This window comes from Solea senegalensis, linkage group LG21, assembly GCF_019176455.1.
Source record: "Solea senegalensis isolate Sse05_10M linkage group LG21, IFAPA_SoseM_1, whole genome shotgun sequence".
Classification (NCBI taxonomy): Eukaryota; Metazoa; Chordata; class Actinopteri; order Pleuronectiformes; family Soleidae; genus Solea; species Solea senegalensis.
Genome location: NC_058040.1, coordinates 5,171,953 through 5,182,212, shown reverse-complemented (window position 1 = coordinate 5,182,212; position 10,260 = coordinate 5,171,953). Strand labels below are relative to the sequence as shown.

At 38.6% G+C, this 10,260-nt stretch overlaps 1 protein-coding gene across 1 annotated transcript; it reads left to right on the top strand.

Annotated features, from left to right (window-relative positions):
* The first annotated feature begins 286 nt into the window (after positions 1-286).
* Positions 287-9,837, top strand: LOC122787067 (GRAM domain-containing protein 2B-like). Its single transcript, XM_044053629.1, has 14 exons — positions 287-500; positions 844-969; positions 2,975-3,062; positions 3,144-3,213; positions 3,296-3,399; positions 3,485-3,580; positions 3,672-3,743; positions 4,657-4,737; positions 4,846-4,957; positions 5,865-5,981; positions 7,242-7,332; positions 7,443-7,547; positions 7,660-7,744; positions 9,435-9,837. The coding sequence occupies exons 1-14, from the start codon at positions 412-414 to the stop codon at positions 9,471-9,473; spliced, it is 1,275 nt and encodes a 424-aa protein (XP_043909564.1). The 5' UTR covers positions 287-411; the 3' UTR covers positions 9,474-9,837.
* The last annotated feature ends 423 nt before the right edge of the window (positions 9,838-10,260 follow it).

Below are 10,260 nucleotides of genomic sequence, written 5' to 3'. Positions count from 1 at the left end.
AGGACGCAGACGAACAGCTTCACTGTAGCACAAAAAAAGTGCTACTTTCATAAAAAAAGGACAATTACGCACCGTTACGCACGGTTTTTACGCACAGTCCAAACTTGTTGTCATAACCGTGTGTTGGTTCAGTTTTGCTCGCTTGCAAAGACGATCAGTCTTTAATCAAAAAGAGACAGATTATCAGAGACAGATTGTTTTTACGTCAGGTTTCAGGTGCTTTATCAGCCACAGCCCCTTGTTCCTGGTGTTCCCAGCTGCTCCCTCCCCCTTTTCCCGGCTCCTCCTCTGTCTCGGGCCGAGGAGTCGAGTTGTTTCCCTAACTTTCCGTTCCAAACGCTCCATACATTCTATGCGGCGCTGCGGCGGGAAACCAAATGGGGTCGAGGTGCAAGATATGAACTTTAACAGATGGTACTGATGACCGAGCCGGCGGACAGACCTCTGACCCCGCTGTCCGCACCGGAGCAACTCTTGAACTCCCGTGGGAATCGGCCGACGTAAGTGGATAAGATGGAGAGGAAGGGCCTGGTTTGCTTCCCAGCTGAAGAGGACGCGACCAGGCCCGAGACACTGTGGGGATTTGCATGCATGTCATTGAACTCACTCTTAACTAAATAAGACTGTGACGCGTACGTGGCTGGAGTTGTGGTTCATGTACAGGTGGAAAGTTTTCATATTAAGTTTCTGCTTTGAATGTGTTGTTGTGCGTCACTTGGAGGGAAGAACAGTGTGTGTGTGTGTGTGTGTGTGTATGTAAAATCCATTTGTTTTGACACGTCTGTTGGCCTGTTTCCAGGTGAGTCACACGCAGCTGATCACGGTGTTGTCTTGTGTGTCCAGGTCTGGGCCGGAGAATGGAGTGGAGAGGAGACAGAGGAGGCGTGGAAGGTCAAAAACAGATCCCACGCGGTGCGTGGACACCGAGTCTGATCCATCTGAAGGCAGGAGGAAAACAACCGGCCTGGGGTGCATATAAGCTTTTTATTATTATTATTTAAATTGTCATTATCACATTATTATTGTTATTAAATGTTAAAACAACAGCTTCCACTGGTTTGCTCAGTTACAGACAAATACTATAATAATCTGATAAGTAACGGATTTATAATCAGATTACAACCTTATTGCAATGTGTTATAACCAACCCACTACTTATACATATGATATAATGGTGTTGGCGTTAAGTATTACTAATTATTTATTTTTTATTATTTATTAGTCAGGACATGAGCATGTAAATATGCCACTTTGGCTCTTTTAGATCTGCAGCCCTTTGTCACACCGCTGTTTTAAAACTAAACGAAAGAGTGCATTGACTATAAGGTAACAAAAACAAGAATAAAACTAGGAAAAAACAGAAACTCGATGATAACAGCATCAACACATATGAAGATGCAGCATAGGCTGTTTTCCAGTTAACAAAGATATATAAATATAATATTATCAACACAATATCAGTGTAGTTGGCTGGGATTGGCTTTAAAATATATTATAGGTGCTTTCTGTGCTGATTCTCTCACCAACTGTTATGTTTATCTATTTTGCACAATGAACAAAGTGTTTATCTCCATCTGCTGTGACACGAGCATGCAACATATTGATGCTCATTTCACTACAGAAGTGACTAAATGACCTCGGCAAAAAGTCCAAGATCATGCATCCCTTCTACTATCGTCTTAATGTTTCTTAAGTTTCATGGTAATTGTGGGACAAACATCCAAAAGTGTTTTGGGATTTGATATTTAGTAACTTGCACACCGCCCTGCTGCATAATCTGCCAGACTTTCACTGTGTTTTGCGATGGTCATAATCATCTCTCCATGCACATGAAATAGAGATATACAGTACAGCGTAACTCCAGATCACTTGCAATCACTTCCTCGTGGAATAGTTCAAGAGACTGTGTTGTCATTCATCCTCTGGTTGTGGGTTTTACAGTGTTACGGATAAACCGGTGGGTCAATTTACGGAAAAATCAGTCGTATATTTGTTGTTTTTTTTTTTGTTTTTTTTAACTGTTCTTCTAGCTTTTTTTAAAAAAAGATTTTTCCATGTTTCTTAATGCCATAAATGAAAACATGTTTGGATTTTTGGACAGTCGTACACACACTCGGGATTAGCTGTTAGCCGCAGGCATAAACACAGCAAAATGTAAATATTTGTACATGTGAAGACAGACTGGATTTTCTGCTGATTATTTACTTAAGTTCTTAAGACAAAAAAAAAGAGACGACCTTTACAGATGAATTGGTGATTTTAAATGTTAAATGTTTTATTGGAATAAAAAAGGAAAAATTTATTTCCATTTGTTTAGAAGCCGGTGTTGGGAGAAAAACAAACTCCTGGTGGCAATTGGAATTGTTCCTGCCTCTACTATATAGAGTCAATCTTTGCACAAGCATAAATAAATAAATGTGTTTGATTAATGTGAGGCCTGAGTCGATATGACACTAATTATGTGTGCTGTTTATTTCTCCATTGTAGGAGCGGAGTGTTTGTTTTACGGTCGGAACATAATGTCTTTGACGTGACAGCGCAGAAGTTTAAAAGATTTAGAAAGGACCGTATCAGACGGATGTTATCGTTAGACACTCGTGGTTGTGATATCAGTATAGCATAAGAGAGATGGAGGCATCGCAAGAGTGGCGTTTTTCTTATTTCTAATTCCAGCACAGCACGACAGTAGAACTCCTCATAGCGAGCGTGCACCTGCATGACTGAGAAGCTGTTTACAGATGTTGCCGTTGCTGTGTAAGCAGCACTTGCATAAACACAGGTGACACCTTGCAGAGCCACATGGAAGACTTTTACTCTCCCACTTATTTACAAATTCGGACTTTTAACGTCGTGTATAAAGTTTCCGCTGCCGCTGCTGCTGCTGCTGCTGCTCGTCCAGTTGTCGTGTCTTGTTGCCATAGCACTCGACTGCTAACGCCGACCTTTTTTTTTTTATTGTTTCTTTATTTGTCAGACTGAAACCTGTGGAGCAACTTTCCCCAATGCTGAGCCCAAGTGACTTTGACGCAAAGTTTCAAAGGAGCAAATCGGAGCCCGGTCAGGTATGAACACGTTACATTTCAGCCAATCACATTTTACACATGTTTCCAAAAATGACCTTTTTTCTCTTTTTTTTTCCCCAGTTGTCAAAGACAAATAAACACTATCACAAGTTGTTCAAAGAAGTCAGCAGAGATGAGTCACTCAAGCAAAGTAGGTGTGAGTGAGATTAAAATCCCCGGCACAGAAATGTAAGATTGTTAATCCTAACGTGAAATGCTGCATGTGCCGACAGGTTACACTTGTGCCCTGCAGAAAGATATGTTATATCAGGGCAAAATGTTTGTCTCTGATAACTGGATCTGCTTCCACTCCAAAGTCTTTGGCAGAGATACTAAGGTACGACGCTGCAGTCGGGATTAAGGAATGAATTCTCTTCAGTGTTTTTTGTTTGTTTTTTTTTTAATCGTCATCTCGCCTCCAGATTTCAATCCCTGTCGTGTCCGTGACGTTTATCAAAAAAACCAAAACTGCGTTATTAGTGCCAAATGCCCTTGTGATTGAAACTGCAAGTGATCAGGTAAGAGGATGGCCTTTGAGAAAATACTTTTTTCATCACAACTCGACATGAAACACCTGGAAAGTGATTGTAAATGTAAATGTTTTCCCAGCATGTGTTTGTGTCGTTCCTCTCCCGAAACACAACCTACAAGCTTCTGAAATCCATCTGCATTCAATTGGAGGTGAGCGACCTTTTCTATAGATGACCAATTCATCTACCGGTCATTCTTTGCTCATTCTTGCTTGAATGAATGTAAATAGGTTGGCTGATCTTTAGTATTATTAAATTGTAAGTGTTTTAAAGTATAACATATGATCCATGGGATTGCTGAACACTGATCCTCTGTCCCACCAATCTCCATTTTTTTTCTGAACTACAGTAAACTTGCATATTTTAAATAAAAAATGATATATGAACTAATTATAAATGCACAGAAAACGCAACTTTTTCATGAAAAAAAAGCACTTGTCAAGTTTCTAAGAACAGAAATGTGTACGTTAACTACATGAATAAGGGACAATTGACTCAAAAATAGGACCACTGAGTAATTCAGGGTGAAACATAAGTCACCCAGGTGCATAAGTTGCTTTATGGTGTGTGCTGAACTCCAGAGATTGTCCAGAGGAGCTGTGTGTGTGGACACAGTTGTCAGCAGAAGTCATTCCTGTTATTCTCTGGAAAGTTCTACTCTCAGTTGCCTAATCTAATCTGTGTGTGGTGTCAGTGTGTTGGAAAAGTGCGTAAGAACTCACTGAGACTGAGAAAACGTCTCGCTGCATTAGACGAACTCTGTAGCCCACGATCACAATATCACAATACAATTTAACACAACAACAGCACCGTTCATAAGACGAATACGATTAATGTCATCACTTAAAACATCCATGGCACGACTGGTGTGTATTGTTTTCAGTCAAATGTCTCCACAACCTGCTTTGCGTCAAACAGCAGGACAGTTCAGCAGTGAAAGAGCCATGTGTGACTCATTTCTGCCAAAGAAGCGGTCAAGGAACCGTCTGACACTGTTAAAAAAAAAAAAAAAGAATTAAATATTCTAAATTCTGCATACTGAAATGTAAACGCTGTCGTTCCAGGTGGAGAAGAAATGTAACAGCGTTCTTAATTCTTCCTTTGAAAACAGCCTGAGCGCCAGCTGCCCGTCGTCACTTCCCCTGGTAGGTCGGGGATCTTTGTGTATATGTTATTTATGGGATGTTTATACTGGGTGTATTTATTGTTCATATACAGTACATTACAATGCCCTCTCTGCGTGTGCACCGCAGGATCTTTCTGGAGACTTCTCTGACTTGGACGGCGTCGTGCAGCAGAGACGGCAGGAGATGATGGAGAGCAGCAGCTCTGGGTCTCGGACTCCGGATTATGACAAACTAACCGGTGTGTGCTCCCTCAGTATCATACCACACAAGTAACGTCACCCATGAGACGCTGAAGTCCCGTTTTAAAGCCTCAAGGTTTGAGATTTGGCTAATGCCATGGTAACGTTTTGGAAACGGAAGCAAACTGGTGTCCACTCCTAAGTTTTATGCTTTATTGTCTATTTTCAGTTATAAATGGACATAATTGTCTGTTAAAAATGCCTGAAACTACTGATTGAGACCATTAACTTCTCAGGAAAAGGATTTCTGACTTTGTAAATCAAGTCAACACTGCAACATAAAAGGTATAAAATGTAAAACCAATAAAAATATAGCTAAAATAATAGTAAAATAGTAAAAACTACACAGAAGTGTCTGAGTTGACTATTTTTATTCTGAAGTGAAGGCCAAGGAGAAGAGGTGTGTCTTTAAAGGCGATTTAAAAGTGCGTAATAGGCTCCCACATCTTTTTGTAACCAGTGGAGTTGCCCTTTCGCCTCCATTCTGTATATCCGTACTTCCTGTTTAGCGTCACCTGGCACACTGGAGGAAAGGTACACCCATGTACAGTTTATGTGTACGTATACAAAGCAAACTTAGTTTATTGTACGTCTGTCCATATGTGCTCAGGGTGTCTGGTGTCAGTGCGGCTCAGACGGTCTTTAGTTGGCACATGCACGCTGGCATGACGCCAAGTGAAATCTGACCTTTTGCTTTTTTGTCCGTGTGAAAACAACTGGTCGCACAACAGCGATGGAATCTACAGATTATTACTTTTCTTTTAGTCTTTACAGCGAGACAGTGTTTTTCCATTTCTAAGCGAAACATAGTCGTGATCTGTGAGGATGTTTTGGTTTCCTATGAATGTTTGCTCTGGTGTCATGGGTTCTCTCGCTCTGTGTGTGTGTGTGTGTTTACTCGAGCAGACTTCACCAGCGTCCCAGACGCGTTCCTCAGTGCAACGAAGAGCACAGAGGTTTCAGTCCACGCAGACGTTCACCTGCAGACTCCAGGCCAGAAACACAGAGCGGCCCTCAACAACGGTACTGAAACAACCCGAGTGAAAAGACGCTTTCTTACTACCTGAATGTATTCATCATTTCCTTTTTTGTATGTTCAATGAATAGTTCAGGGTTTTTTGGAGGGTGGTTGTATGAGGTTGTCTCCAAACACCAGAATCCCCAGATGTGCACCTGCCACCAAGTTAAATCCATACATATGTGTCATAAAAATGAGAAAACATAAATGTTTTAGAAATCTATATATTCAAAAACTATAGTTATATAAATAAATAACAAACTCAATTCACCTTTTCATGCCCAAGTGTGAGCCAGCTCGCTGGGCTTCTTCTCTGAGAATCAAGCATAAAATTCAAGCACTAAAACAGTCGTAAATAACTGTAATTTGACCTCTTAATCAAGAAATAATAATGCACTTCACCATGTTTTTGTAAAACAGTACATTTGAAAATTCATGGATAACAATAATAATTATACTATAATTATTATATATAATTATATTATATGTATATATATATATATATATCTATATATATAATTCTAATCATTAAAAAAAATATATTTTGGGTGGTGGTCTAATAAATGTGTTAAGTACTGTACATATATATATATATATGTATATATATATATATATATATATATATATATATGTATTATACATTATATTATAATTTATTGTGTTGGTTCTTGGTGCAAAACTGATTTTATAACCATTTAACAAAAGGCTCACCTAATAAAATGACATCTGCTCCAGTCTGTGATACACTATATGGACACAAGTATTCAGACGCTTGACCATTACACCAACAGGGACTGTAATGATGTGTTCAAATACTTCTTTTATTTTAACTTGAATATGGAGTTGGTCCCTCTTTTGCAGCCATAACCGCTTCCACACTTCTTGGAAGATTTTCCTCAGTTTGAGGAAGACCCTTTTCTATTCCAACATGACTGATGTGTCCCAGCTCAATGTATGGACTATAAAGTGAAACAAGGTCACTGAATAAGGCAGAAGTCGACCAGCAGCTCACGTGTTCCCACAAACAGTGACAATATTCTTAAGATATTCTGTAGCCGCCATGGATTTCTTTAGGTGAGCCTATTGTTAAGTTACAGCCGGAATTATCCCTTTAAAAGTAATATGTTCATGTCACCTTTAACGCAAATCAACTATACTCCTTTTGTTTCATGTGTGCAAACAACATCATTTATTATTCCACTTTGTTTAATTTCCATAATGTAAAATACAGTTTTATTACAACTGAAATATTATGTTATATCCAGGGACGGCCAAGACTGACCACGGAGTCATATTCAGAGACAAATCCTCACAGTCCATGCCGCTACTCGCCATCCTCCTCATCTACTTGGTGATGTGAGTACCGTTCTATGACGTAAGAGTATGAGTTGTGAGACGTCTCAGAGACACCGCGTCCTGACGGAGTCTGAATATTCATCTCTCACTGTGTCTGTGTGTCCGGACAGAGTCAGTGTTCTCGTCTTGTCCTCCTGTTACATGGCTTTCAAGATCATGGCTCTTGAGCACCGGCTGAACTCCCTGATATCCATGGGGGAGCGCATTCGAAACGAGTAAGAGCGTAAACCACAGTGTGTTGAGAAGATGTAAAGATAGAGTGCTCCTCCCCACGCGGACGATGTGTGTGTGTGTGTGTGTGTCATCACAGTGCTAATCTATTTGCAGGCATGCCTTGAGCCACAGGTCCCAGGGTGAACTGAACGCTGAGTTCTATGGCGAGCTGTCCACCAACCTGTTCAAGATAGAAAAGGTTTGTCCGGTTTTAATAGCCTGTATGATATAACATCACTAATATTATATTTAATATATGCATTAAACAATAAACCATGGCTATTTACACACATTTAACATGAGAAACCCACAATCTACAGAGCCCCAGACATAATAAGGTGGAAAAAAAACTCTATTATATTAGGTTATAGATATAATGTGCGCACAAAATACTTACATACTTATATTAAATATCCTTGAAAGCTGTATGAGCTAAATAAAATAAAATACTACCCCTATTCTAGTAGAACAAAGCTACATGCAAATCGCTGAAGTATTGCTGTATAAATCAGACCAGTTCTGTAAAATAATGTTACAGGTGATGAAAAAAAGTTATCCTTCAATTAAACGTCCTTTATAATTCTCTTTTCATTCAGGTCGGGACTGACAAGCTGACATTGAGACAGAGAGAGTAAATGTGAGCGGTAAAGCAGCGTGAGACAAATACACAAGAACCAAGTGGTGGAAGAGAAATTAAACCAATTAAATAAATACAATTTTAAAACAAAATATATGGAAATATGAAGTAACTGAAACATTTTAAAGCTGAACTAGACAACATTGTGTCTTGAACTTTGTCATCATGATGCTCAAACTGACTGACTTTGTGTTATTTTACCCTCTTGGCAACTAAGATGTAGTTTTCCATCCAACTTACGACACAAAGGAAGCGGGTTATTCCACGTCCAATACAATGACGAGAATCCCGTTATTTCATATTGTAACTCTATCTCTGTGGGAAAAGTACCTGTCTGTGACAAAACAGTAACACACATGGAAATGTTGTCTAGTGACTCTATAAATCTTGAATACAATAAAATGCATTGATTTAAGATTCAAATAAGATAAATCCCCAAAAGAAATCATTCACTTACATATGGGTGTCTCTCACTGTCAAAAATATGCTAATCATCTTTCCAAAACGTAAACACCCACAAACAAACAGAAGGGAAACAACACAAATAAACACTCATTCACTCACTCACTCACTGCAATTTGCCTAATCCCCAAATCTGCATGTTTCTCGACTGTAGAAGGAAACCAGAGAAAACCCACGCACACACAGGGAGAGCATAAAAACCCTTGACCTTAAGTCAAATAAAAGAAGTCTCCTGGCTCTTTTGTTCATACTTTGCCATGAGAAGAATCAGTTTTGCACGTTACACCTGTACGACGATGAAGCCTAAGGCTGGAAGCTTCTCTGGATTTGCTTTGCTTACAGCATCAGGAACCAGTTAGTCTGGCTCTGTGCTGAGGTCAAAATACACAAGTAAATAAATAAATACAACCACCTACTAGCACATTTAAAGCCTTAAATCGGATTTGTACTATTATTAGTAGAAACTCTCAAAGTTGACAACATGAATCCAGGAGGTCACTTCACCCAGTCAAGAAATAACTCAGTATATAATCATTTTTAGTCGTTTAGATAAAATAATATGTTGCCTCAGCTTTTTAAATGATGTATGTATTGTTTTCTTTGTTTCTCTATGATGTTGTTTCTCTGATTGACATTTTAAGGACCATGAGAATAATCCTTAGTTGCCGCTCTTGCACCTTTTAAAACATACACGAAAAGCTCACCATTGTTTTTTGTATGAACCTCTCCACCCACAGCATTGTCACAGGTTTGTAATGTTTTCACATATGTAATATTCTTGTCATTCCAGATCCAAAAGAACCTCCAGAAGCTACTTGAAGGAACTTAAAGGACGACCGTTGGACGAGAGCTCAATCTTTTATGAGACACATTCCTTTAACAGCAGAAGATCGGATGCCAAAGTGTGGACGACTCGTGTAGAGAGTTGTCTTTAATATAAATCGTGCAATATCTGTCCTCCTTTCCTCTCAGGACTCTTTTATATTTGAAGTCTTTCTCAAGACAAAAGTTGTGCTAGAGCAGAAACTGAGTGTAGAGCTAAGTGTGTGTGTGTGTGTGTGTGTTCCAGTGTTAGGGATAGGAAAGCAATAATGTGTAGCTTTTGTCTTTGATTATACATTTCAGAACAGTGGGATATGTATATCTATATATATATATATATATATATATATATATATATATATATATATGTATATATATATATATATATATATATATATATGTATATATGTATATATATATATATACATATATATATATATATATATATGTATGTCTCCACAGAGAAAAGGTCAAATTGTGCTGTACTAATGATGTTTTGTTAGAATCAAATTGCCAATAAATTATATTTATGTCATGTATTTATATCATTGAATGAGGTGTGTTTGTGTGATAGTATGTAGCCAATCTAGCCAGGATTATTTGGTCAATAAACACTTTAGGTTTATTTACTTACATATTTAAAACGTTTACGTTTTACTCTTGTTTTAGTTTATTTGTTTGTTTTTTTAACATTAATCTCTCTTGGGTTTTTGTCGTTTTTAAGTGCTGCTAATCATTACAGGAGCAATAGCGAACCACAGCGACTTGGTTTTAATCCCAGACTGTGTGTTTCT